This window comes from Heptranchias perlo, chromosome 9 (genome assembly GCF_035084215.1).
Source record: "Heptranchias perlo isolate sHepPer1 chromosome 9, sHepPer1.hap1, whole genome shotgun sequence".
Taxonomy (NCBI): Eukaryota; Metazoa; Chordata; class Chondrichthyes; order Hexanchiformes; family Hexanchidae; genus Heptranchias; species Heptranchias perlo.
The window spans coordinates 31,303,860-31,327,184 of record NC_090333.1 but is presented as its reverse complement, the minus strand read 5'-3'; the positions used below and the strand labels follow the sequence as shown (position 1 = coordinate 31,327,184).

At 39.5% G+C, this 23,325-nt stretch overlaps 1 protein-coding gene across 5 annotated transcripts in view; it reads left to right on the top strand.

Annotated features, from left to right (window-relative positions):
• rnf220a (ring finger protein 220a) overlaps positions 1-16,375 on the top strand; it is a 397,403-nt gene extending 381,028 nt beyond the window's left edge. For all 5 annotated transcript variants that reach the window (XM_067990120.1, XM_067990122.1, XM_067990119.1 and 2 more), the window contains one exon: positions 10,681-16,375. In XM_067990120.1, coding sequence (XP_067846221.1) covers positions 10,681-10,752 — 72 coding nt within the window. In that variant the 3' untranslated portion in view covers positions 10,753-16,375. The remainder of the gene's footprint in view (positions 1-10,680) is intronic.
• The last annotated feature ends 6,950 nt before the right edge of the window (positions 16,376-23,325 follow it).

Sequence of the window (23,325 nt, the reverse complement as noted above, 5' to 3'; positions counted from 1 at the left end):
AGGGCTGAAGATGATGGCCATTTCTAATTGACAAAGAATGAGGCTTGCCATCTTGTGTGATTAAAGGAAATGCTATTTTTTGTGGATGGGCTTTGTTTCAGTACACAATCAAAGGATTTGCAAAGACACTTTAGTGGCTGAACTTACCTTGGAAGTCAGAAGTCTGTAGCCAGCAGAGAAACTGACTCTTGCAGCCTTTCACCACATAAGTAGTGAATGCCCAATTTCAAGATTCAGTGTATGTTGAGAGATAGCTCAAGGGAAGCATCTTTATTATTCTGATATATCGTGGAGGGTAATAACGTTTGTAAATTATGATAAATACACTCTTTTGCAGTGAATACTGCGTTCATTTATCTGTTCATGCTAAATAAAACATCAGTTGGTTTATAGCCTCAGTCTTGGCCTTACAGACTATAAGTTCAATCTTTTCCTGTCCTTTTTTTGTATGTTCATAATCCATCTAACGAAGACGAAGAGAATGATGTGGTGACATGTCATACAGCAAGCCAGTTTACAGTAGCAAAAGTTCTTTGTTCAACCCTTGGGTCTCGCAATCACTCACTAAATATTGGGCAGGTAACGGCACACTCTTGTTCTTAGGGGATGGGAGGTCCGCTTAGGGAATGATTGGTGATGCTGAATCCAAATGGAATATCTAGCATGAAACCCAAAAACAAGTGTAAAACATGTACATAGTGCTGCTGGAGGTAACCTTTGGTAACTGTTGGTGCCGTTTTGATTGTCAGAGATGTCTTTCTGATATACTTACTCAAAGGCCCAGTCTACCCAATCCAAAGGCTCAGGTGGATTTTAAAGAACCCCTGGCAGGAGAGTTCTCCCAGTGTCCTGGTCAAAATTCCTCCCTCAATCAACACAGTCAAAATCAAAATTGGTCATTTTCTCCTTCCTGTTTGTTGGATCTTGCTCTGTGAAAAATGGCTGCTGCATTTGCACACATTCATTGTTCAGAGTAATTCATTGTATGTGAAGCACTTTCAGACATTTCTGAAAGATGTGATAAGGGGCTATATAAATGCAATTTTTAAAATTTACTTTGTAAACATGTGGCTGCATATGTCCAAGACTGTGGCTGCATATAGCCAATATTTCTTTAGTGACACTGGATTGGAATGTCTCAGGAAAGTGAGCCATTCAATTTTTCCTTTATTCTTTCATTGTTACATAAAGGTTAAGTTTTGTCAGACAGTAGAACAAGGCTCAACTATACTAGCAATAAACTCAGTTTTGTACATGCAGCCTTTCTTAAAATTATTTTTATTGGGGGGGTGGGGGAGAGAGCTGGGGGACTTGTTTAATTGCAGTGCTTTCACTGTGCCTTAAGAATTGACCCACTGCTGCTAAGACTTCACACTCAGGTACAATGAGGCAATACTGAGAAGTGTGGAATCATTGATTCCACAGCTACATTGCCACATCACCACAGATTTTGAGTTTATCAAAGTAACCATTCAGTCAGCCTTTTGAGTTGAGGACTAGCATTTCTTCACTCACACCCCCTGCCACCAGAAAGAAAATACTAGATGTTTGTAAGGGGTATAGGTTGCAGTATCCCTGTACCTTAACAACAGTTGTTGGTGGTAGGTGCTTGTGGCAAATGAGCTTCATACCACAGGGACACCTTATTCAACTAGCAGGCAGGCCTTTTTTGAATCCTTCCATTTTTGTACATGCAGAGTTCGGTATCTGCATTCCTGAGAGCACATTTTTATGCATACGGGGCAGGACCCCCTAGTGTGCAAAAAGGTACTGCTGGAATTTAACCAATTAAAACTCTGCAGCTTCTCCCTGCTTCCCCAGCTAGTTCCACCCTACCTGTTGGGACTTTGGCTTGAAGGGTACCTGGAACCAAGTGGAAAGAATTCCAAGCACAGGTGACAGGTGCACCCCTTTGTGTCCTATTGGTGAGCCAGTCTGGCCAGTCAACCATTAACAGTGCCCTTTCAGATATACGTATTGGATTACTGAGTCTGCCATAGAGGATTGACTTGGCTCTGAACTTCCATCATTAGGCATGTCACTGTGGAAATACTTTGACTTGCTTACTTCTCTCCCTCCCCCTCCCAAAGTAAATAGTCACTAGCTGGTCATTGGACAATTGACACGCACAGGTTTGAGCTCTCACTAGGAGGACGGGCAGGTTACCTGGAGCTTCTCACAAGCTGCACAACTGACCATAAATGTGTGCATATCCAGCATCCTCCTGACTACAGCATGGTTGCATCTATCATATCTCATTGAACAGTTCCACCAGTTGGAGATGTGGAACTTCAGTAGCAGCTGCTTGCCTTTCTGTAATCCAGTTATGATGGGTACCAAGCCCTGGCTATATGAGTAGGTGCTCTTATACCAAGCCTGCAAATAAGTCCTTCGAGCAGCAGTCAACTGAAGACTCAGTTATGCAATGGACATTTGCTTTCATTGTGGTGAAGGTTCTACACAGGGCAGCTTGAATTGTGCCAGTCACCTTGAGTTTCTAGCCATCAAAGTACCAGGCTTACTCATCAACAACTGCTTGATCCATGCCCTTATGTGAGTGCTTTGACAAAGAAGTGTGCCCGCCATAAGGTTTGCTCTACCTCCATAATACTTAGTGACAAGTCGGTGTAGTTCTGGAGGCTTTCCATCTTCCCTGCAGCCACTTTGCCTTTTTTTTGCAATTATACTTCACAGCTTGTTCCTGGATCTCGCACTTAGCCAGGAGGAAGCCCTTCTGTTCTGAACCATGAACTAGAACTATTTGGATGTATGTTTTGTATGCCATTAACTGAACTTGCATTGGGGCTTTGCTATCACTAAAGAAATATAAGAAAGGCCAAGTGCCCTTTGCCCCTTCTCAGCATGATGCCAAAAGACTGTGTCCAGGCTGAAGCTGGCAACATTAGGTCCCCTAGATATTAAAAGCAGTGGTTGCTACACTAATCTGTGCAGTATTAATGACTTGTCAGTCTTGCTGGTTGGTTCTTGGTTTGAAGAGCTGGTCCATGCTTCCATACATTTCTTACTTCAATGCTCAGTGTATTTACAAAATTGTTTTTGCCCACTTGGTACGACACTAACAATGTGTGGTATTCCGGGGATTAAATGGTAAATGTGATCTTGTTTTCTTGCACTGCTAGTTCTTTTTACAGCAGCCCTTCTAATAAAATAGTGAGAATGAAAGAGCTCTGAGCTCATTTAAGTGGAGTTTACATCAGCAGTTTGTCATTTATTGCTATTCTATTGTTTTATTATTTTCTTACCATTTTTATTTTTGCATCCTCACTTTCTACAGTCTTACCAAGTATCCCTTTGAGTTTTCATAAGAATACAGTGTATTTTTTTAAACTATATGATCTAAAGTTTGAAATCAGACAGCAGTATGGCATTAAATTTCTGTAATCCTCTTAGATGGCGGTTGCCAGCTAGTCAGGAATTTGCAGTTTGCATTGAGCAAGACAGTCTTTCGCAGTTGGACTAGGAATGGAGTCACTTAATGTTTGCCGATGTTGGATTTCTGTATCAGAAGACAGTGCATTATTCAGCTTGCCTGCTGTGATTCACTAAGTGGCATTCCCTGCTATAGTGCAAAATGCTAAAGGAACGCAGTAGGCTTTCAGATATATCCTATTACTGACCTTTTGATAAAATCCTCATGACTAAATAAATCCAAAGACCATAAATCCATCTGGACTGTTAGTAAAACTTGATTCTTCACTTGTGAAAAGAGTGTCCAAAAGGAAAGCACGTTTGCTCTGCAGGGGAAGTCGTATTTTGTAAACTTGTGATTTATTAGGAAATGAACAGCCAGGTTTTCCCCAATGAGCCGTTCTGTGTTGGTTATAGGAAGTGCAGTGAGTGGCTAATCCGCTCCCCTGCAGTAACTTGTTTAACCTTGCTGTGTAGCAGGACTATAATAGTTTAAATTAAAGATGGCAAAAGTGAAGCCACACAGCTTGAAGCTGTGGTCTTCCAGCTATTTACCGTCTGTTTCCTCAGTAAAGGACACCTACAGTACAATAGAATATAAAATATATTAGTACTTCTACCTCTTCAAAATACTTTTGAAGCTAAACCCACATTGTTATCAGGCTGCATGTTTTGAAACATCAAAATATTTTTCTCTGATTTATCTTCTTACCTCATACTGTTGGAGTACTAGCAATCTATTCATAGGCTCATACCAATACAAATCTTAATCTAATTGTTATGAGAGATGCAACAGAGACCCAGTTGCTTTTCTGGGACAGTTGCTTAACTTACTGTACAGGGAATCACAGGTGCAAACCTATCTACCTCTTACCAATTTGTGGCTCTTACTACACTAAAGTGTAGTTGATGGTTAGCTGACCAAAACATAGTACTGACTTCATCCATGGCGATATGTTTGGTCAGACATTCAGCTGAGGAGCATAGGTTGGGGAGGGTGGCTGGACAGGAATTGGGGAATAAAACCACTGCCAAGAGACTCATATTCTGCACTTTCATTGTGTCCCAGGATGATCTGGAGGCATTTTAATATCAAACAGTCCTTGATTTGTTTGTACTGATTCACACAAATACAAAGAAAAGTTCTTAAATTTGCTCATTTTTTTCTCTGAATAATATAACTGAGAGCAGGCTGTGATGGCTATTGAGAACACATAAGATTAACAAGCCTGGTTGTCAAGTGAACTCAAGCCTCCTCGGTTATTTTATTGATTATTCTGTTAATATTGAGACTTGGCATTGCAGTTAGTGGTTATCGTTCTTGCATTATCTCCCTTTACCACTCCAGCTTCTGATAGTAGTTTGAGGTAACCACTCATTCTAATGACTCTTCACACCTATTTGCTGTCACTTTCTTTGACAGATGAGCTAATGGTGGTAGATTATTTACCTGCTTTTGCTCACAGGCTTGTTATCGTTATGAGAAGAAGCAAAGCCTAAGTGGGTCATTGACATCTTTGAGTATCTTGACTGCTAATAATTATTTGGAGATTAATGTTTGGAGGTCTGTGTGAGCTGTTAACACTTGGGGATCAGTCACATAAGTGCATGACTTTGCAGCAAGTTGGGCCCAATAACTACAAATTGGGCTTTTTTCTCAATTTACAATTGCTTTGATTTTAAAAAGCACACTATAATAGGGCAGATTTGTTTTATAATTCAGCCCTACATAGCTCCAAAGTGCAGGGGTAGGCTTTACTTCAAATAAGCTGAACTGAAGGCACTTTTACATGAGAAATGGTGTAGAGGGAAGGGTTCAGATTCCAGGGACATTGGGACCAGTTCTAGGGCAGGAGTGAGCAGGGACTTGGGGACTCTATCCTTGTGGGGAGGTTAACTGGAGCTGTGGGGGAAGGGTTCCAACCAATATGATGGGGGGAAGGCTAAAGCAAGAAAGTAAAGCAGGTGGCTTAGAAGGGAAAGTAAGCTTTAGTTATGTAGATAATACCAAAGTAGAAAGGTTGAAAAAGATTAAACAAGACAAAAGGGTAAAGAAATCAAGGTGTCAAAAGGCAAAATTTGTAAAAAACCGAAGGACTCTAAATTAAGATGTATATTAGCACGCAGAGTATAAGGAACAAAATTGGGGAACTGGAGTTATTGATTAGAATGGAAAATCATGATAATGTAGCAGTACTAAAACATGGCAGCAGCTGGGTCAGGATTAGCAATTAGAAAGCCTGGATATACAACTTTCGATAGGATAGGGAAAAAAGGAATGGGAGGAGTGATAACTGTGTTAATTAGAGAAAACTTTATACTTGAGTGCAAGAATTTAAATAGAGAAGTGATCTAAATAGAATGGATTGACTTTAAGAATAGCAAGGAATGGGTCACATGACCAGGAGTATCTTATAGACAGCTAAAATAGTGAAAAGGGATTTGAGGATGAACCTTGTAGACGAATTAGAGAGATGTTTAATAATCAAGTTATAATTTTTGGAGATTTTAATTGTTGAAAAATAGACTAGGTTATGGGAAATACCTGTGGTGAGAGAGGGTAGTTTTTTTTTAAGCAGTGTGTTCAGAACTGTTGTTTTTTAGTCAATATGTTGGAAGGAAGGAAGCACTACTTTACCTGGTTCTGGATAATGAGGTGGAGTAAGTAGATGATCTAAAGGTAAGGGAACCTTTGGAAAACAATATAATTTGGTTCAGCGTAAGAGTAGAAAAGGAAGAAAAGAAGTCAAGGACAAGATAAATTATAGTAACAAAGCAAATTATAAAGAGGTAAAATTAGACCGTGCTCAGATTAGTGGAAGATAAAATTGGTAAATAGAACTGTTGTTCAGCAAGGCAAAATATAAACTAGGAGATGGAAAGGGTGCAAATAAAATATATTTCTAGTAAGGGAAAAAGGAAATGTATTGAAGGATCCATGGATGAATAGAGACTATAGATCAAACGTGAAACTAAAAAAGAAGCACTTAAGTGCTTACAGGTCAGATAAGGGGCTGGAGGGAAGTGTACAATGTGTTTCCTGGGGGTCAGTATTAGGACCACTGCACTTTTTGATATATATTAATGACCTGGACTTGGGTATAGAGGGTATAATTTCAAAGTTTGCAGATGACATGAAACTTGGAAATGTGGTAAACAATGTGGAGGATAGTAAAAGACTTCAGGAGGACTTAGACTGGTGAAATGGGCAGACACATGGCAAATGAAATTCAACGCAGAGAAGTGTGAAGTGATACATTTTGGTAGGAAGAATGAGGAGATGCAATATAAATTAAGTGGCACAATTTTAAAGGGGGTGCATGAACAGCGATACCTGGGGGTGCGCATACACAAATCTTTGAAGGTGGCAGGACACGTTGAGAAGGCTGTTCAAAAAGCATATGGGATCCTGGGCTTTATTAATAGAGGCATAGAGTACACAAGCAAGGAAGTTATACTAAACTTTGATAAAACACTGGTTAGGCCTCAGCTCGTGTATGGTGTTCAATTCTGGGCACCACACTTTAGGAAGGATGTCTTGGCCATAGAGAGGGTGCAGAAGAGATTTACTAGAATGGTACCAGGGATGAGGGTCTTCATTGATGTGGAGGGATTGGAGAAGCCAGGGTTGTTCTCCTTAGAACAGAGAAGGTTAAGGGGCGATTTGATGGAGGTGTTCAAAATCACGAACGGTTTTGATAGAGTAAATAAGGAGAAAATGTTTCCAGCGGCAGAAGGATCAGAAACCAGATTTAAGGTGATCGACAAAAGAGCCAGAGACGACAAGAGGAAACATTTTTTTACACAGGACTTGTAACGATCTGGAATGCACTGTCTGAAAGGGTGGTGAAAGCAGATTCATTAATAACTTTCAAAGGGGAATTGGATAAATACTTGCAGGGAAATAATTTACAGGGCTATGGGGAAAGAGAAGGGGAATGGGACTAATTGGATAGCTCTTTCAAAGAGCTGGCACAGGCACGATGAGCCGAATGGCCTCCTCCTGTGCAGTACCTACTATGGTACTATGATGATGATAAAGAAATTCAGGAAAAGTATAAAAAGAAAAGTTACAAAGACTAAGAGTGTGAGAGAAAATTAGCAAAGGGCAATAAATAGGATTTCTATAGGCACTTTAGTAGTAAAGTGATAGTCAAGGCATGTTAAGCGAAGGAGACCAGCTTTTAGCGGAGACTGAGGGAATGGCAGAGATACTAAATAAGAACTTTAACCTCAGTTTTTACAGATCACATGATACTGAAATTGTAGAACTACCAGAGGTCAATGTAGAACAGTTAGTGGATGTTGTTATTCAAAGAGATATGATACTAAAGTTCCTCAAATCTAAGGTAGACAGATCACCGGAATTTGATGGCTAAGGATCCTGAGGGGAGTTAGGGAAAAAAAATAGAAGAGGATCTGATTATGATTTTCTAAAATTCTTTGGAAAGGAAAATTGTGCCAGAGTCCTGGAGGATGGAAAGTGTGACACCCCTCTTCAACAAAAGGGGACACAAATAAGACAGAAAATCATAGGCTGGTAAGTCTTTGATTGCTAGTATAATAGGGTATATAATATGGGATGAAATTACTAAGCACTTGGACAAACATAAGCTATTGAGGGCTGGTCAGCAGGGATATCTAAAAGGCAGGCCGTGCTTGACCAACCTTATAGAATCCTTTGAAGAAATAACAAAGATGATAGATAAAAGAAATGCAGCAGCTTTATGTGGAATTTTAAAAAAACATTTGATAAGGTACCACATAACAGACTTATAGCAAAGAAAATGGCACATAGAATTAAGGGGAATGTGGCCAAATAGATAGAAAGATGGCTGGAGGACAGAAAGTAAAAGAGGTAAAGGAAGTTTCTCAGACTATAAGGATGTGGTAAGTGGTGTTCCACAGGAGTCCATGTTGGGGCCACTATCACTTCTTATATTCATAATTAAGGGAGTAATATCCAAATTTTGCTAATGACACTAAATTAGGAGTATGGCAAATTGTAACAGATATACAGATATTGAAAAAAACTTCAACAGGACATAGAAAGGGTAGCAGGATGGGCAGATATGTGGCAAAGCCAGTTGTATGTAAAGCAAGTGAAGTAATACATTTGGAACTTAGAATTGAAAAAAGAAATGGTAAGATATTAAACGGAGAAGAGGGACCTTGGTATATAAATACACAGGTCGTTAAAGGTGGCAACGAAGTAGATAAGGCCATTTTTTAAAAAAGCAAACAAAACCTTTGATTTTACATCCAGAAACATAGAGTACAAAAGCAATGAGATGATATTGAACTTGCATGATACTAGGCTCCAGTTGAAATATTGATTGCAGTTTTGGACAATCCATTATATGGGTTTTGGGGGAGGAATACAATTTTGCAAGGACATTCTTTAGCTGCACCTAAATTTCAAGCAAAGCCATGGGAGTTTTTGTACTAATAATTGTGCCAAATTTTCATTTGGGCACATAGATTATTAACTTAAAAATGTTTCATACTTGTCTCCTTTTAAACCTGTAGCCAGGATGAGGGCAGCAGGAAACTTTCATATTTTCTGCCACCTATAAACTGCTGGATGGAAAGTTTTGATCAGATAAATGGTATCTAATACTGTAGAATTTGCTTAATTAAAAATTGATCAGTGGCTAACTGGATTTATCAGCTTTTAAAAACTGATTGATAAAATTCAGTTTTAGGCAGTCCTAATATTTACTATGCTCAGACACACATTGTTATTGCAACCTCAGTATAATGAGTTTACCACATTTTGTTTGCTGTTGTAATGCATCAGCTCTGAGCTTTCCAACGCCATGCTGCGTATACACAGTCATTAACCATATCACTTTAGATTAGTGTAAATCAGAGCAAAAATGCATTTTATCTGATTTAGTTGTTTGGTTTATGAGAGACTTGTACTTTTCATTTTATCTTATTACATTCTTTCATTCTAAAGTGTTTTTTAAGACAAGTCCTTTATTAGCATTAATTCACATCCCTTTTAAATTGTCACAGTGGTTGAGATGACTACCATGGGCTTTTGTGATCTGGCTGGTCAGATTTATAGGTTTCCATTTTTAAAATGGCACTAACCAGTTTTGGTTGATCTGTTTTTGGCTTTATTGGGGTAAACACTAAAAATAATTAAATCTAGCCACTAGCCTATTCAACGTAAGTGTAAAATGGATTTTCAGCATTTTATACACTTACTGGAGCTTTATATTAAACGCATTTCATCATGGTACAAAAAAATAATAAAATGGTTGCTTTACTGACAGTTTAGAACTCTATCATGTCCACCAATTAGGCACTAGTACATGAATGAAATATCAGCTGATTAGCATCTGCAGTAACGTGAATGGAATGACAAAATATTTTTTGACCTGTGCACGGTGTGAATTGTAGTTACAAAGATTGTGTATAGGGGGAATATCCATTGAAAAAACACAAAAAATGGAATATTATTGCAGTCAGTAAAAGTACATACAAGTTAATAACAATTCTAGCTTATATCTCATAAAAGATACAAACCATGCAAATTTGCCCCACTTAACTTTAATAGAATCTCTGAGAAACATTGGCTTTAAAATTGTATTTAATGGGGAAGGAAAGAATAGGGGAATAATATTTTTTCAAAATACCGCCCCCCCTCCCCCCCCAAATTGTGTATTGAAAAATAGTAATGTGTCTTGGTGTTTTTTAAGGTCATTTATTATCCTCAACAGAGATCTGCTTTGATAGTGATTCTTACCTCCATGCAATTCCAGTGATGTCACTGGCTGGGAGGAAAGCTATGCATTCTAGAGTAGCTCCATTGATAGCGGTCGGGACAGCAACTTGGGCTGTGACTTTGGACTGGCATGGAAGCCAGTCGGAAGCCACTTGATCCTATGGAAACTTGTTGCATGAAAAGGAGTTGCTACGCAGATGCCAGACTCTTGCACTCACTGAGGTTTAGAAAAATCAAAAGCTCAAGTCACCTTGAATTGTCAAGGCATATCCAACAGTTGGTTGCAGAACAGTGTTACAAAAGACTTGGCTGAGGGAATGGTACATGATGCAGAATGACCTCAAGGAGAGATTCTTTTTAATGGAGTAGGGAGAGATATGGAAATATAAAAGTTGAAGCCACCTGCCTTACAAAATATAAGTTCAGAGGCCATTTTTGTAAATTTCAAAGTAATATGATGTTGGTATTAGCTGTCCTTTTCACATGTTTAATTTTATGTATTTCTTCTTTTTCAGGGCGCCAAAAAGCTCTGTCCACAGTGCAACACCATCACATCCCCTGGAGATCTCAGACGTGTGTATTTGTGAAGGAGTGGGATGTGAAAAGAAAAGGCCACAGTTATCCTGAGGCCTAGTTAGTCACAATGCCTCACAACAGGAAGAGGACCATGAACAATTGTGGGGTGGCACCAAAAAAAGTGTACAAATATTCCATTTTTGTTTTTCTCTTAAGTGTGCGGAAGGAGAGAAGTAGCCCATCCAGGAGGAGAACTTTATAATGCTGTTCGTTGTATTAAAAAAAAAGGAACCCCATCCCCATCCGAGTTTTATCAGATGATTGATGCCCAGAACATACACACAAACTCCTCCATAAACCTGTTGACTGGAGCTACATTTACCGGAAGACATTCTGGGCTGTGCATTGTGAATGGACTTGTACTGTGTTCTATTGTGGTGTTATAGTGACAAAAAAACAAAAGATGAAGCACATGTAATATAAATTATGTATGTTTACACCATTGATTGTGTATAAATGGAATAGACTTATGAACAGTGCATACTAATAAGTCCTTAATCGTTTTGAGAGAAAAAAAGCAAAGTGAGACGCATTAAACCTACAGTATTTTTTACCCAGACTGCCAAAGATTTAAATGTCTTGAGCTGGTGGTTAAAAAAGAATCTGGTTTAATGAATAATTTGTGGTGTATATTTCTCATTCAGATTAAAGGAACAGCTTCAGTAATGGCTGTAATAATACCCATAACTTAAATACTAAAGGATGTAGACAAGTTGGCTTGTCTTAGTTGTAACAAATAGGCTACTTGTACTAGAAGCCTGACCCATTTAAAATATCAGGCAGCCGCAGCAGCAGTCCATTGAGGGAGAACCAGGCTGAACCCTATGTAGAGGCTATGGCCTAGTCCCTAAGGTGGAAGCTGTGTTAGTTGTGGACCAGCGTTGTGCTGTGTGTCTCAGTTGTACCAGAATACGTAACCAGTTATAATGTTTGTTATTCATGTGAAAAGTCCTGGAATATACTGAAGAATTTGAAGGTAGATTTTGAACGGGATGCAGAGATTCTGTGATTAACAGTTGCCTGTAACAGTTGGCAACCCTGCCCCCCCACAAAAATGGTAACTGAATTGGCTTCATCCACCATTCCTGAAAAAATTTCCAATGTTACCAATTGTTAAAAGTTTGTATAGCCCATCATTATCAGTCTCCCAGTTTTAGTGTTGTGTCTTGTTAATAAGGTGGTTGGACCTTAGTTCCTGATTCTCTTTCATATTACATTTATGCTACATTCTGGGACAGTCACTAAAGCGTGCAGCTTGCTGTAGCATGTAAAATGCTTGGCTCCCAAGGAACGCATTATAAAGGGAGTAGAATAATTAAAATTCCATTCTGTTCTTTACAAAAACACTTGTGGGCCATGACGCACACGTGGGTCTAAAAAGAAACAAAATATGATACAAATTTATTGTAGTAATTGACCATTGATGTAAAAAGAATCTCCTGTCCAAAGAAGGCTATATGGTGACCTTTAAACATAACAATCCTTTTGATGTTGGTTGGACATAGTTGCAATTCCTTACAACTTTATTTCCTTTTTTTTCTCTTTAATGGCCAGTTGCTGTTTTGATGTTTCCGGTCATCCCTTGAGCACTGGATTTTTAAAAACAAATGTTGCCAGAGGTCATGTAATATGGCTTTAATGGACAAAGCTTGAAATATCCATTAACGCACTGGCATTTGCTAATAAAAAGTTCAAAGTCCTTGCAGAATAAATTGTGGTTGTCTGTGCTAGTACAGAACCAAATGATTTAATTGTAAGGCATCTCTCAATTTGCTCTCTGTATGTTGCTTATTCTAGGGTATTGCTTTTAAAAATAGATTCATGTGGTTTATTCTCTTGCACAATTACAGCAGTGCAAATGGGTTCTGGACTATTACTCTGCTTGAAGTATTAACAGTAGCATCAGCCCACTTGGAGACCAAAGTAGGCCAAAAAGAAAGGCAAAAAAATGAAAATGTTGCCTCTTTGTTGATCTGGACATTGCATGATACAGATGCGCAAGAGTGTCCTTTTAACTTTGGGTGATGGTTTAGAGCAACCAAAATACGATGAAATTCTCCTCTCTCGATCGTTTAGATTTCTGAGTCAAATGAGTTGTAGTAGTCTTGAGCCAGAACCACCATGCAAACCTGCCCTTAAAATTGGTACTAACTTACAAGCTTCCACACAACCCATCTAACCCGCATTGACCAAATATCAAGGCCTGTGAGCTCAAATTTTTGAAGAAGAAATAAATACAATCTTTGCAATAGGCCTGTGATGTCATCTGCGCCGTAAAACATATAGATCATGTACTGAGTTATCATTGCATCCATGATACTGAGCCAAAATAGTGACATTTGGGGTAAAATTTTAATAAATGGGTTATTCATGCTGTGTAAAGGCATACTGTAGCAGCAGTAGTCCATGGTTAGCAGGGATTTACTAAGTTGGACAGTTGTTCATTTCCTGTGAATAAGTTGAACTCTAATGGCAATATTAATTGGGCAATACCATCAGATGTTAAATAGTATGCCACTTTCAGTTAGGTTCCTGGCATACGTTTGGCCCTTTAGCCTCATACTTTTGGTTTGTTTTGCCAAAATAGGAATGGTTCTTCACAATTTTCTTTCAGTCTATTTCATGAGGTACTATGAATGAAGGCATTTCTTGAGGGCAAACACATCACAATAGGAAATGGTGCTGTTCACTTCTCCGTTCAGGGAAAAGTCTGGTTCTTTTATTGTTTCTATGGCCTATAGAGTGCAGATTAAGTGGATGTCGTACTGACCAAATCGTGGCTGTGAACTTGGATATTTCTTTCTCAAGGAGATGCGGGAATTGGATGTTTGGAACCTGTTTTTTTTCACCTTTTATCTCTGCGCTCTGATTTCTTTGTAACTGTCTATGAGGAGATATGTGAAAGTGACAGTGCTACTCATCCTACTCCTCCATCCCTGCAATGAGGAAGCTCTTCCATTCTTTTCAGTGCCTACTCCTGCCAACCCAGCTGAATCAAGAACTTGCCATGTGAGGAAATTCGAACTACTCGAGTCCAGTTGTATTTTTTTATCCCCCTTTTAAAAAATTTGATAAGTAGTCCTTATGTAATTGCTTCGAAATGTAGCGTGTTTTGGCTTTTTCCATTTCATTGAGAGCAGATTATAGTTGACACCTGAAGTGATTGGCTTTAAATTTTTGTGCTATCCCAGTCCCAGAATGTGCATTGTGAGCGTCCATGAGATAATTCGATCAGCTAGTGTCCAGTGCATGCAAGATGTTTCTTGTATTCAATCCTCAGAAGCTATTCTGACTTTATGTACTACCCTGGTTGAATTATTTAATGTAGGCAAGGGGGTAAAAGTTGGATAATAGTGAATGCATTCTTCTCATACATACACTAACAAAAGTTACATAATTTTGTTTTTCCTTTATGTTGTTCCTTCCACATTTTTATTCTTTATTACAATTTAATGTTTTACTTCGCAAGTGTTTCTGACCATCTTTTAGAAATTTGCATTTGTTTTCTGTTATATATGGTGTCACTGCTAACAAAATCCCATTGAATCCTGTGCTATTTAGGTAGAGAGGTTTTGAAATTTCTTAAGACATTTATGTAAAGCATCCACTTCAAACCCCAGATGTAAATACAGAGCTGGAGGCTGCTGTGTACCAAGCATCTTTTCTAGCCAGATGGGATGAGATGGTGGTGTTTGTAGCATCCCTCTCATAATCTTTTTCACTGGTGGTCTGCAATCAGCATTCAGAAGACTTCATTCAAATGAACAAAGAAGAGGGATTTGACCGTATTAGTTCCTCATTAGCACCATATTTCTGAGGAAATGCTTAACTTCTCGATTAAGCTCTATTCAGTGCCAGACTTGTAATCAACCAACTGAAGCAAGTGATTTTAAGAGGCAGGCACCCCTTGGAGTTAAACTGATAAACCTGGTTGAGCGTTAAGTGCTCACTTACTCAGGGTATTGACCTACCTTGATCTGCACTCACAGCTGTTCCTTCTCTTCTCTCTACCCACACCACCCCCCCAACAAAAAAAAACTTCATTCAGATATCCATGTAGTTTAGGGGTTGTTTACAACTCTTTTGGACAAAGTGAAATAAACTCACTCCTATATGTGACGTTTGTGCCAGTTGCACAATAGCAGGCCTTTGAATCAAAATCCCGGCCTGTACAGATGCAGAATAGAAACAAATTCACATCACCACCCAGGCATTCCCTGTTGCCTGGATGCACATGATGTTTATCAAAGGCAGATTAATGTGGGCCAGTGTTTTGTATTACCCATCCTTTGCAGTTCCTCTGACAGTAAAACTGAAACTGGTGACATTGGTGTGTGAACATGGAACATTTTACTCCAAAGTTGACTTATATTATGAATTCTGTGTCCAGAATGAAAGTTGATATACAATGAAAAGATATTGGTGTTTATGGCAAAGGAATTTTAAACAAAATCTAGTATGCCATTCTCAGTTTGGATTGATTATTTTAATGGACCTATAGTTGTAGGGTATTTATGCTTCAATTTGCCCTTTTAAATCTTTAAATATATATATAAATTTTCCCATTAGAGCTGCTTTCTTTCTTGCAGCATCCTCAGCTTTGATGACAGTTGCCCTGTAGTATGGTTTACAGAAAGCCCACTTATTAAAGGCAAAAATGGATAGTGTTCTAATCATTTCTTCTCCACCCAAAAAAGTAACGTGCTGCCCAAAGTGAAGCAGGAGGAGAATTATTCAAACTAAATGAGTAGCGTCTCAAACATAGAAAATTTCTGACACAAAAGTAAAGAGCTACACTACACCTCCCCGCGCGCACCCCCCCCCCCCCCCCCCAAATTTTCTTCTGTTTCTTGGATCCTCCGTGCATCATTCTGTTACAGAAGGACAAGCCAGATATCCTTCAAGCCATAATTTGGCTTGCTATCCCAATTTTGCCTCTACCTAGAGAAGTTGCTCCTCTTTGTGCCCTGCCTTTCCCCTAAATTTTTTTTGGTGGGGGGGATGCTAGTTATAATAAGGGCCTCATATTTGAGGTTGTCTGTCCACCTTCATTCTGTGATGCACCAATGTGCTATATTACTTCCTTGCCTCAATAACAATGATTTTGGTTTGATTCATGTTTAATATTGGAATTTTGTTTAATTGAGCTAAGATTCTAATTATACCCAGAACATTGGCCAGCAGTGACTTCATACAGCTCACGATATAGCCACCCATAAAGTATGAAGATTCTGAAGACCTAACAATAAAAGTAAACTGTGGAATGAACAAAATAAAGCCAAAGATGTAACAAGTTAAAAGTGCATTTTTATAAGTGTGCTTCGTCCCCACCCCTCCCTCTTCCCCCCCCCCCCCCCCCCCCCACAAAACTGAACATTTAAACAGCAGGACTGCATTGTGGGTAAGAAAAGGATACTAAGGTTGAGTGATTTAACCACCTTCTGTCTGGTTTGCAATGTAAAGTTGATGCATTCTGTGCTTGACGTTGGCATAGACCGAAAGCCTTTTATTGTAGAATTTGCGCTTTGTGTCTCCGTGTGAAGCCTGTACCTTAAAGTATTGGATTTCTGAGTCTTGCTGTTGAAATACTTGTAAAGAAAATAATAAATTTTTTGTAACTCACCATATATAAAAGAGTAATGAGATATTCTTTGCATGATGTAAACTGCAGTACAAAACATTGACTCTGGTGTTTGCTAATTAGCAGAAAGATGTGAATAGTATTTGAGTCTATTTGTCATTAATAGGTAGTGTAAAATTGGAGACTGAACACTGCAATGTACTAACATATTGCCCTTTCACTTCTGAAACCTGGGTTGAAATCTACTCCAGAAAGCAAGAATAAAGGTCTCAAGTATTTAGGCTCTTTGCATTCAGTTTACAGTGGTTATCACAGTGTAAAGTGTCCCCATATAGGCTACTCAACTTATTCAGAGAGGTGTATCCTGCAGTCAGGTTTGAGAATTTTAGATAATTGACAGCTGAGTCAAGTTTTACAGTTCTGCAACAACAACTTGTATTTATATAGCACCTTTAACGTAGTAAAATGTCTCAAGGTGCTTCACAGGAGCGTAATCAGACAAAAATTGACACCGAGCCAAAGAAGGACACGTTAGGACAGGTGACCACTAGCTTGGTCAAAGAGGTAGGTTTTAAGGAGTGTCTTACAGGAGGAGAGAGAGGCAGAGAGGGTTAGGGAGGGAATTCCAGAGCTTAGGGCCTAGACAGCTGAAGACATGGCAGTCAATGGTGGGGTGAAAGGGATGCATAAGAGGCCAGAATTGAAGGAATGCAGAGTTCTAGGAAGGTTGTAAGGCTGAAGGAGGTTACAGAGATAGGGAGGGGCAAGGCCATGGAGGGATTTGAACACAAGGATGATAATTTTAAATTTGAGGCGTTGGTGGACCGGGAGCCAATGTAGGTCAGTAAGCACAGGGGTGATATCAGGAATAATGAATGGTGAGACACTCGTATTGGCTTCACTCCTACATATGATGTCACTGATGCACAGCTGTCTAGGCCCTAAGCTCTGGAATTCCCTCCCTAAACCTCTTTGCCTCTCTCTCCTCCTTTAAGACACTCCTTAAAACCTACCTCTTTGACCAAGCTAGTGGTCACCTGTCCTAACGTGTCCTTTGGCTCGGTGTCAATTTTTGTCTGATTACGCTCCTGTGAAGCGCCTTGAGACATTTTACTACGTTAAAGGTGCTATATAAATACAACTTGGTGCGAGTTAGTCCTGCAGTGTTATGGTAGAGACGAGATTTTGAGGTGGGAAGGCACAAAGCTGCTTCACAAGGAATAATAGTGCAATTTATGATGATCAGGAATAATGAATGATGAGACACTGACTCGTATTGGCTCCACTCCTACATATGATGTCACTGATGCACAGTTTTGGAAAGCCGAGTTGACACTAGCACTTTGTCATTTTTACACTTGAATTTTTTTTCTCGGTTCCCTTCTCATCACAGTGTGGTCGTGCCCCTGGAAAGATACAATACCAAGCCAATCTCCTTTTCTGGAAAGGGGGCAGCTGTTGATGACTGCATGTCCTCTTTGATCAATTGTATATACAGTTGCATGTTCTGACTGCCTGCCTAGACTTCTACTTAACGATCATGCAGCTTGGACTCCAGCATAGTCCTTACTAAGAACTGGAGAAAATAAAATCACATTTGGCACAAAATGTGAAACTACTTTTTTTGGGGATGATACTTTTGGTCTGACTAAGATACTTTTTTTTAAATCTTCACATCAGGAAGAGATAACTAGTTCATTATCCCTCACTTAATGTAGAGCTCAACCCAAACTGTAATGATAGAAAATCCCAGGGTTCTATCCTTTTAACATGTTTTATGTGGTGTATGTTAACATTTTATCAATTGTAAAAACTGGCATTATTGTACATTAAATGCAGGAAACCCTTCTCTATCATCAATGAGGATGCACGGTTCCCCTATTGCCTTGCCTTTTATCACAACCTTCCCTCATGCAATTTTTGTATATTGTTTGAAGAACATAAAATGTAAGTAATCACGGCTTCTCCCTAATAAGAACATAAGAAATAGGAGCAGGAGTAGGCAATACAGCCCCTCAGGCCTGCTCCGCCATTCAATAAAATCATAGCTGATCTTCTACCTCAACTATACTTTCCCGCCCTATCCCCATATCCCTTGATTCCCTTAGTGTCCAAAAATCTATCGATCTCAGTCTTGATCAGATATCATCCAACTCAAAATAATGGAAATGCAGTCAGCAAGCAAGTCGTTAAAGATGTTTAAAAGTGCAAAGGATTGGTTGGAAGACAGGCTTCCGTGTTGCAATAATTCCTCTAAGGAAAAAAATAAATTTTGCCTTTTTGTTGCTGAAACTAAACCAAAGCTAATTAAATTGACAGCTGAAGACTGCACTGAGTCCATTCAATACTTTTCACCAGAATATGGGACTGGTTCAGAAACAATTACTCAAGGCTGATCCTCTACCATCCTGAAATGGCACATTTCTGGCCTGCTACCTCTATGTTTAGTGCATACCCTTTCTGGGACTATAGTTTTAACACTTGTCCTCGTTACTGATATGGGTATGTCATCTTGAACCAGGCATTTGACCCAAATTAGGTCATTAATGCCTTGTCTCCCAGTTCATCCACACTATCAGTGTCTTAATTTTGGACCAGCACAGCTGGAATGGCAGCATGGACTGTAGTACATACCTCTAGTACCTTATGCCTTACATGTTACAAAGGTTTATGAGCCTATTCTACATAGCCTTTGGTACAGTAAGTCTGAGTCTATCAACCCTATTAATGGGTTTCCTTCTCAATGGGCTTAAATTACTATGTCTTGCACTTTTAAAAGATTTTGCTCAACCTTAGTTGTCCTGAGAAGGTGGTGGTGGACTTTCCAGAACTGCTGCAATCCTTATGCTGATGATGCTCCCATGATGGCATCAGATTAAGATTTCCAGGATTTTGACTGAGCAGATGGTGTGTGATTTGGAGGGGAACTTGAAGGTCAGAATGTTCCCATGAGGTTGTTGCTTTTGTCCTCAGTGGTAGAGGTGTGGGACTGGGAGGTGCTGTCAATGTAAGCTTGGTGAATTCTCCACTGACTCCTGTAGGTTGTACATACTACAGCCACAGTGCACAGTCGTGGAGAGGGTGGATATTTAGTTCAGTGGCAGGGACATCGATCAAGCATACTGCTTTATGCTAGATGTTGTATTGTAGCGGCACTTGACTTGCACCATGTAGATGGCGGAGAGGCTTTGAAGGGTCAGGAGCACCGTTCCCTGTAAGCTGCATGCATACGCGACCGCGCAGCAGTCCGTTGTGTGCTGCGCACTTCGGCACTCGGTCTGCGCACCAAACCTGGGCCAGGACTCCCAAAGTGGGGGTCGCGGCTGCGTTGAGTGTTTGTTGCAGTTTTAATAACACCAAGCGCTGGGATTTTAGTTTATTTCATTATCCTTGGTCCAAACGCATTCTCCCTGCTTCCAATCTCTTTGCTGTCAGACTGGAGATTAAGATAGTCAATGGCGGCTGCACCACCCAGCATGCAGCGTAGTACAGAATGTGCCCTATCTGAATCAGTGAAGCTCAGCACGCAGGCGCAGGAGAGGCTCATTGTTGGGCAGCATGCACGGACAATGGAGGCTGCAGGAGGAAGTGCGGCCGCTGCAGGTAAGAGGATTGGATGGAGTAGGTTAATAAACCCCGGGGGGACCAAGCCCAGGATTTATAAACACCGAGTGCAGCCCCAGGCCCAAATATAAAAGTGAACATTATCCTCCCCTCACTACCCACCGGTTTCCGGTTTTTCCCCTTTCGCTCCAGCCTAACTCACAATGAAGGGCCCGCAGCCCTAAGCATGCGCCAAACTCCGGGACTGACAGGAGGTGCTGGGAATTCTCAGCCAATCAGGCAGCGTCTGTAAATGAAGGCGAAATGGTGATGGGTCAGGGAACATCTGTAAATGAAGGAGAATGGCGATAGGTCAGGGAGCGACTGTAAATGAAGGCGAAATGGTGACGGGTCAGGGAGCCTCTGTAAATGAAGGAGGATGGTGACTTGTCAGGGAGCGTCTGTAAATGAAGGAGAAATGGTGACAGGTCAGGGAGCCTCTGTAAATGAAGGAGAATGGCGATAGGTCAGGGAGCGTCTGTGAATGAAGGAGAAATGGGGACAGGTCAGGGAGCCTCTGTAAATGAAGGAGAATGGTGACTCGTCAGGGAGCGTCTGTAAATGAAGGAGAAATGGTGACGAGTCAGAGACCGGTCTCCAAATAGTATACCGTCCGATGGATGGATATATATATTGGACAAATAGTGTAAATGTATATATATAATATATTAAAGAAATAGCGTAACAGTATGTATATAGAAGAAATAGTGTAAAAGTTTATATATATTATGTAAAAATATATACTAATTTGATGTGTAAAAGTTTATATATATTTATTTATATATATTGGACAAATAGTGTAAAAGTTTATATAATATATATATACACATTTCCATCCCTTCGTGATATTACTGATTTGAGTTTCCAATCAGAAAACTTCAGCGCACGAGGATTCAGTAAAGATTCAGTGAGGAGATGCGTTCAATTAAATGGAAGCTTTTCACCTCCAGTGCGAATTGTGGAGAACTGTTACTTTAGTCTAAAGATATTTAAGGCATTGGTAGCAAATAACATTGGAGGGAGTCTATGATTAGTGCAATTAACAGTTTTTGTCACCATCCTATTCGACGTTAGCTTCTGAAGTAAACTACAAATGAACCCAAATTACCTGGCATAGTGTAATAATCGTTCATCAATTTCCATATTTCATATTTACAAATTAAATAATTCTGACACGGATCTTGTGTAATACTTTTATTAAAGATCTTTCTGCAATTGTGCTAAAATATACTTTCCAATCACATTGGTACATTGTAATCAAAACAATGAAGTTGATTTAAATTGTTTTATACAACTGCTATCCAAAAGCCCTCAGTTGCCCCAAGGATTGTCTCTTTTTATCTTTGTCCGTTGCCTCCCTCAGTTCAGATTCTTCATGACCAAACTGCTCCCTGCCTTACATAGAGGCAGCCAAAACTAATGAGACCTGCAAGATGTACAATTGTAATACAATAATTTTTTAAACCCCGCTGAGGATTCAATGAGGCAGGGGGAGCTTTAATTAAATTGTTCCCTATCCCCAAATTCACACTGACTGATTTGACAGCTGTTTTGTATTTCTGACTCAATTTAAAAATTCTGATTGCACATGATTCATTTCTGTTTGAATCAGAGTCATTAAGCTGATTCAATAAAAAGCTGATTGGAATCGTTCCCATCAGATAATTTTTAATAAAATATAACGAGACTGGTCTGCTCAATCCTAGTGCAACTTAAGAAACCCATTTCATAAATTATATAAATTTATCAGCCAAGATAACATTAAATTGTTACAATTATCCATTATTTTGTACATTTGTTCTGTTTGTTATATACCCTGAATAATGTTTTCTAAGAAGATGTTTCATTCAAAGTTGTGATTTTTTTTACGGTGGCGCACACAATCTTTATATTGGTGCACAAACCCAAATTCATTCCGCACATGGCCGAAAAAAATTAAAGGGAACATTGGTCAGGAAGTGAGCCACTTGTTGCAAAGTATCTAGTCTATGCCTTGCACTTGTAGCCACGGTGTTGATTTAGCTGACCCACTTCAGCTTGTACTCAATCATGACCCCCAGAATGTTGATGATGGGAGACTTGGCAATGGTGGTGCTGTTGAAAGTCAGGGGGAGTCTTAATTTGTTGATGGTCATTGCCTGGCACCTATGTCATACAAACGCCACTTATCAACCCAAGCCCGGAGGTTGTCCTGGTCCTGCCGAAGGCTAGTCTGCTTCATTCTCAGAAGAGTTGAGAATGCAGCTGTAGAATCATTAGCAAACATTCCAACTCCTGACCCAATGAGATTGGAAAGTCATTGATGAAACAGCTGAAAATGGTTGAGCCTCTCAGCGAGAAAAGTACAACAAATATAATTATCCTAGCCTCTACCATACAGGGACATCGATGCCTCAGCCCCTCAAGGTTGTTATCAATGTTTTGATTGGAGAGACCATGTCAAGGGTTAATTTTCTTCAAATGCGAAACATCCAAAATTAGGAGTCATTGAAGGCAATCAATCCAAGGCATTGCATTACTAAATGTATCATCTACAAAGTGCGAGGGAATTGACTTCAAAACCCCAAATAAAATTTGAAAGTTGGAAGCAAGATGGTTATTGCTTCCACCATAGTACAAGCAATTGGTCCCAAGATTTGGCTTGTATCCTGTAGCCTAAAGTATATCAGGTCTGAAACAGAACGTCTCTGCACTTGAAATTGACAGGCAAAAGCTGCCAATGCAAAATGTTGATCTTCAGCTTTGCGTCTCTACCAAGAGTCATCGTCAATTAAGGAAAACACAATGGGGCAAATTACCTTCTTTTGTTCAATGCTTTCTTATGTTCTTAAAATTTTAACGACAATTTCTAAATATCTCAAGCCCAAACAACAGCTATTAACTTTTACTTACAGTGGCCCATCCTTAGCCATTTTAAAAAATGATTCAGAAACTTAGTTGAATGGTAAAGGCCCACAGTGAAGGACAGCAGCAAGATTGAAAACGGTAAGAGAGAAGATGAGGCAAAGTAGGAAATGTTGATTAGTTGATACCAAGTTTGGGCTTTAACAACATGTAGGTTGTGAGTGGTAAAGAGTTCCACACATGGTTTTGGCAAAGAATGATTTGAGAATAGTGAGGTCATGAATGTTGATTGATGAAGAAGGACTAAGGATGGGCCATCAAAGGTGAAAGTTGGTAGCTGTTGGTTGCACTTTAGAGACATTTAGAGGCTGTGGGGTAAATTTTTGTCTCCAGTGCCTGGCAGTAATCTGGTGCAGCAGATCACCCGTCCTTTGTAGTACCTGTCTGATTTTTATTAAATTGATTCAATGAAATGCAAATTGGGCAAATGGTCCACTCTGCCAGATTACCACCTAGGTGGTGAAAATGAAAATTTACCTCTGTGTTTTTGAAGAAT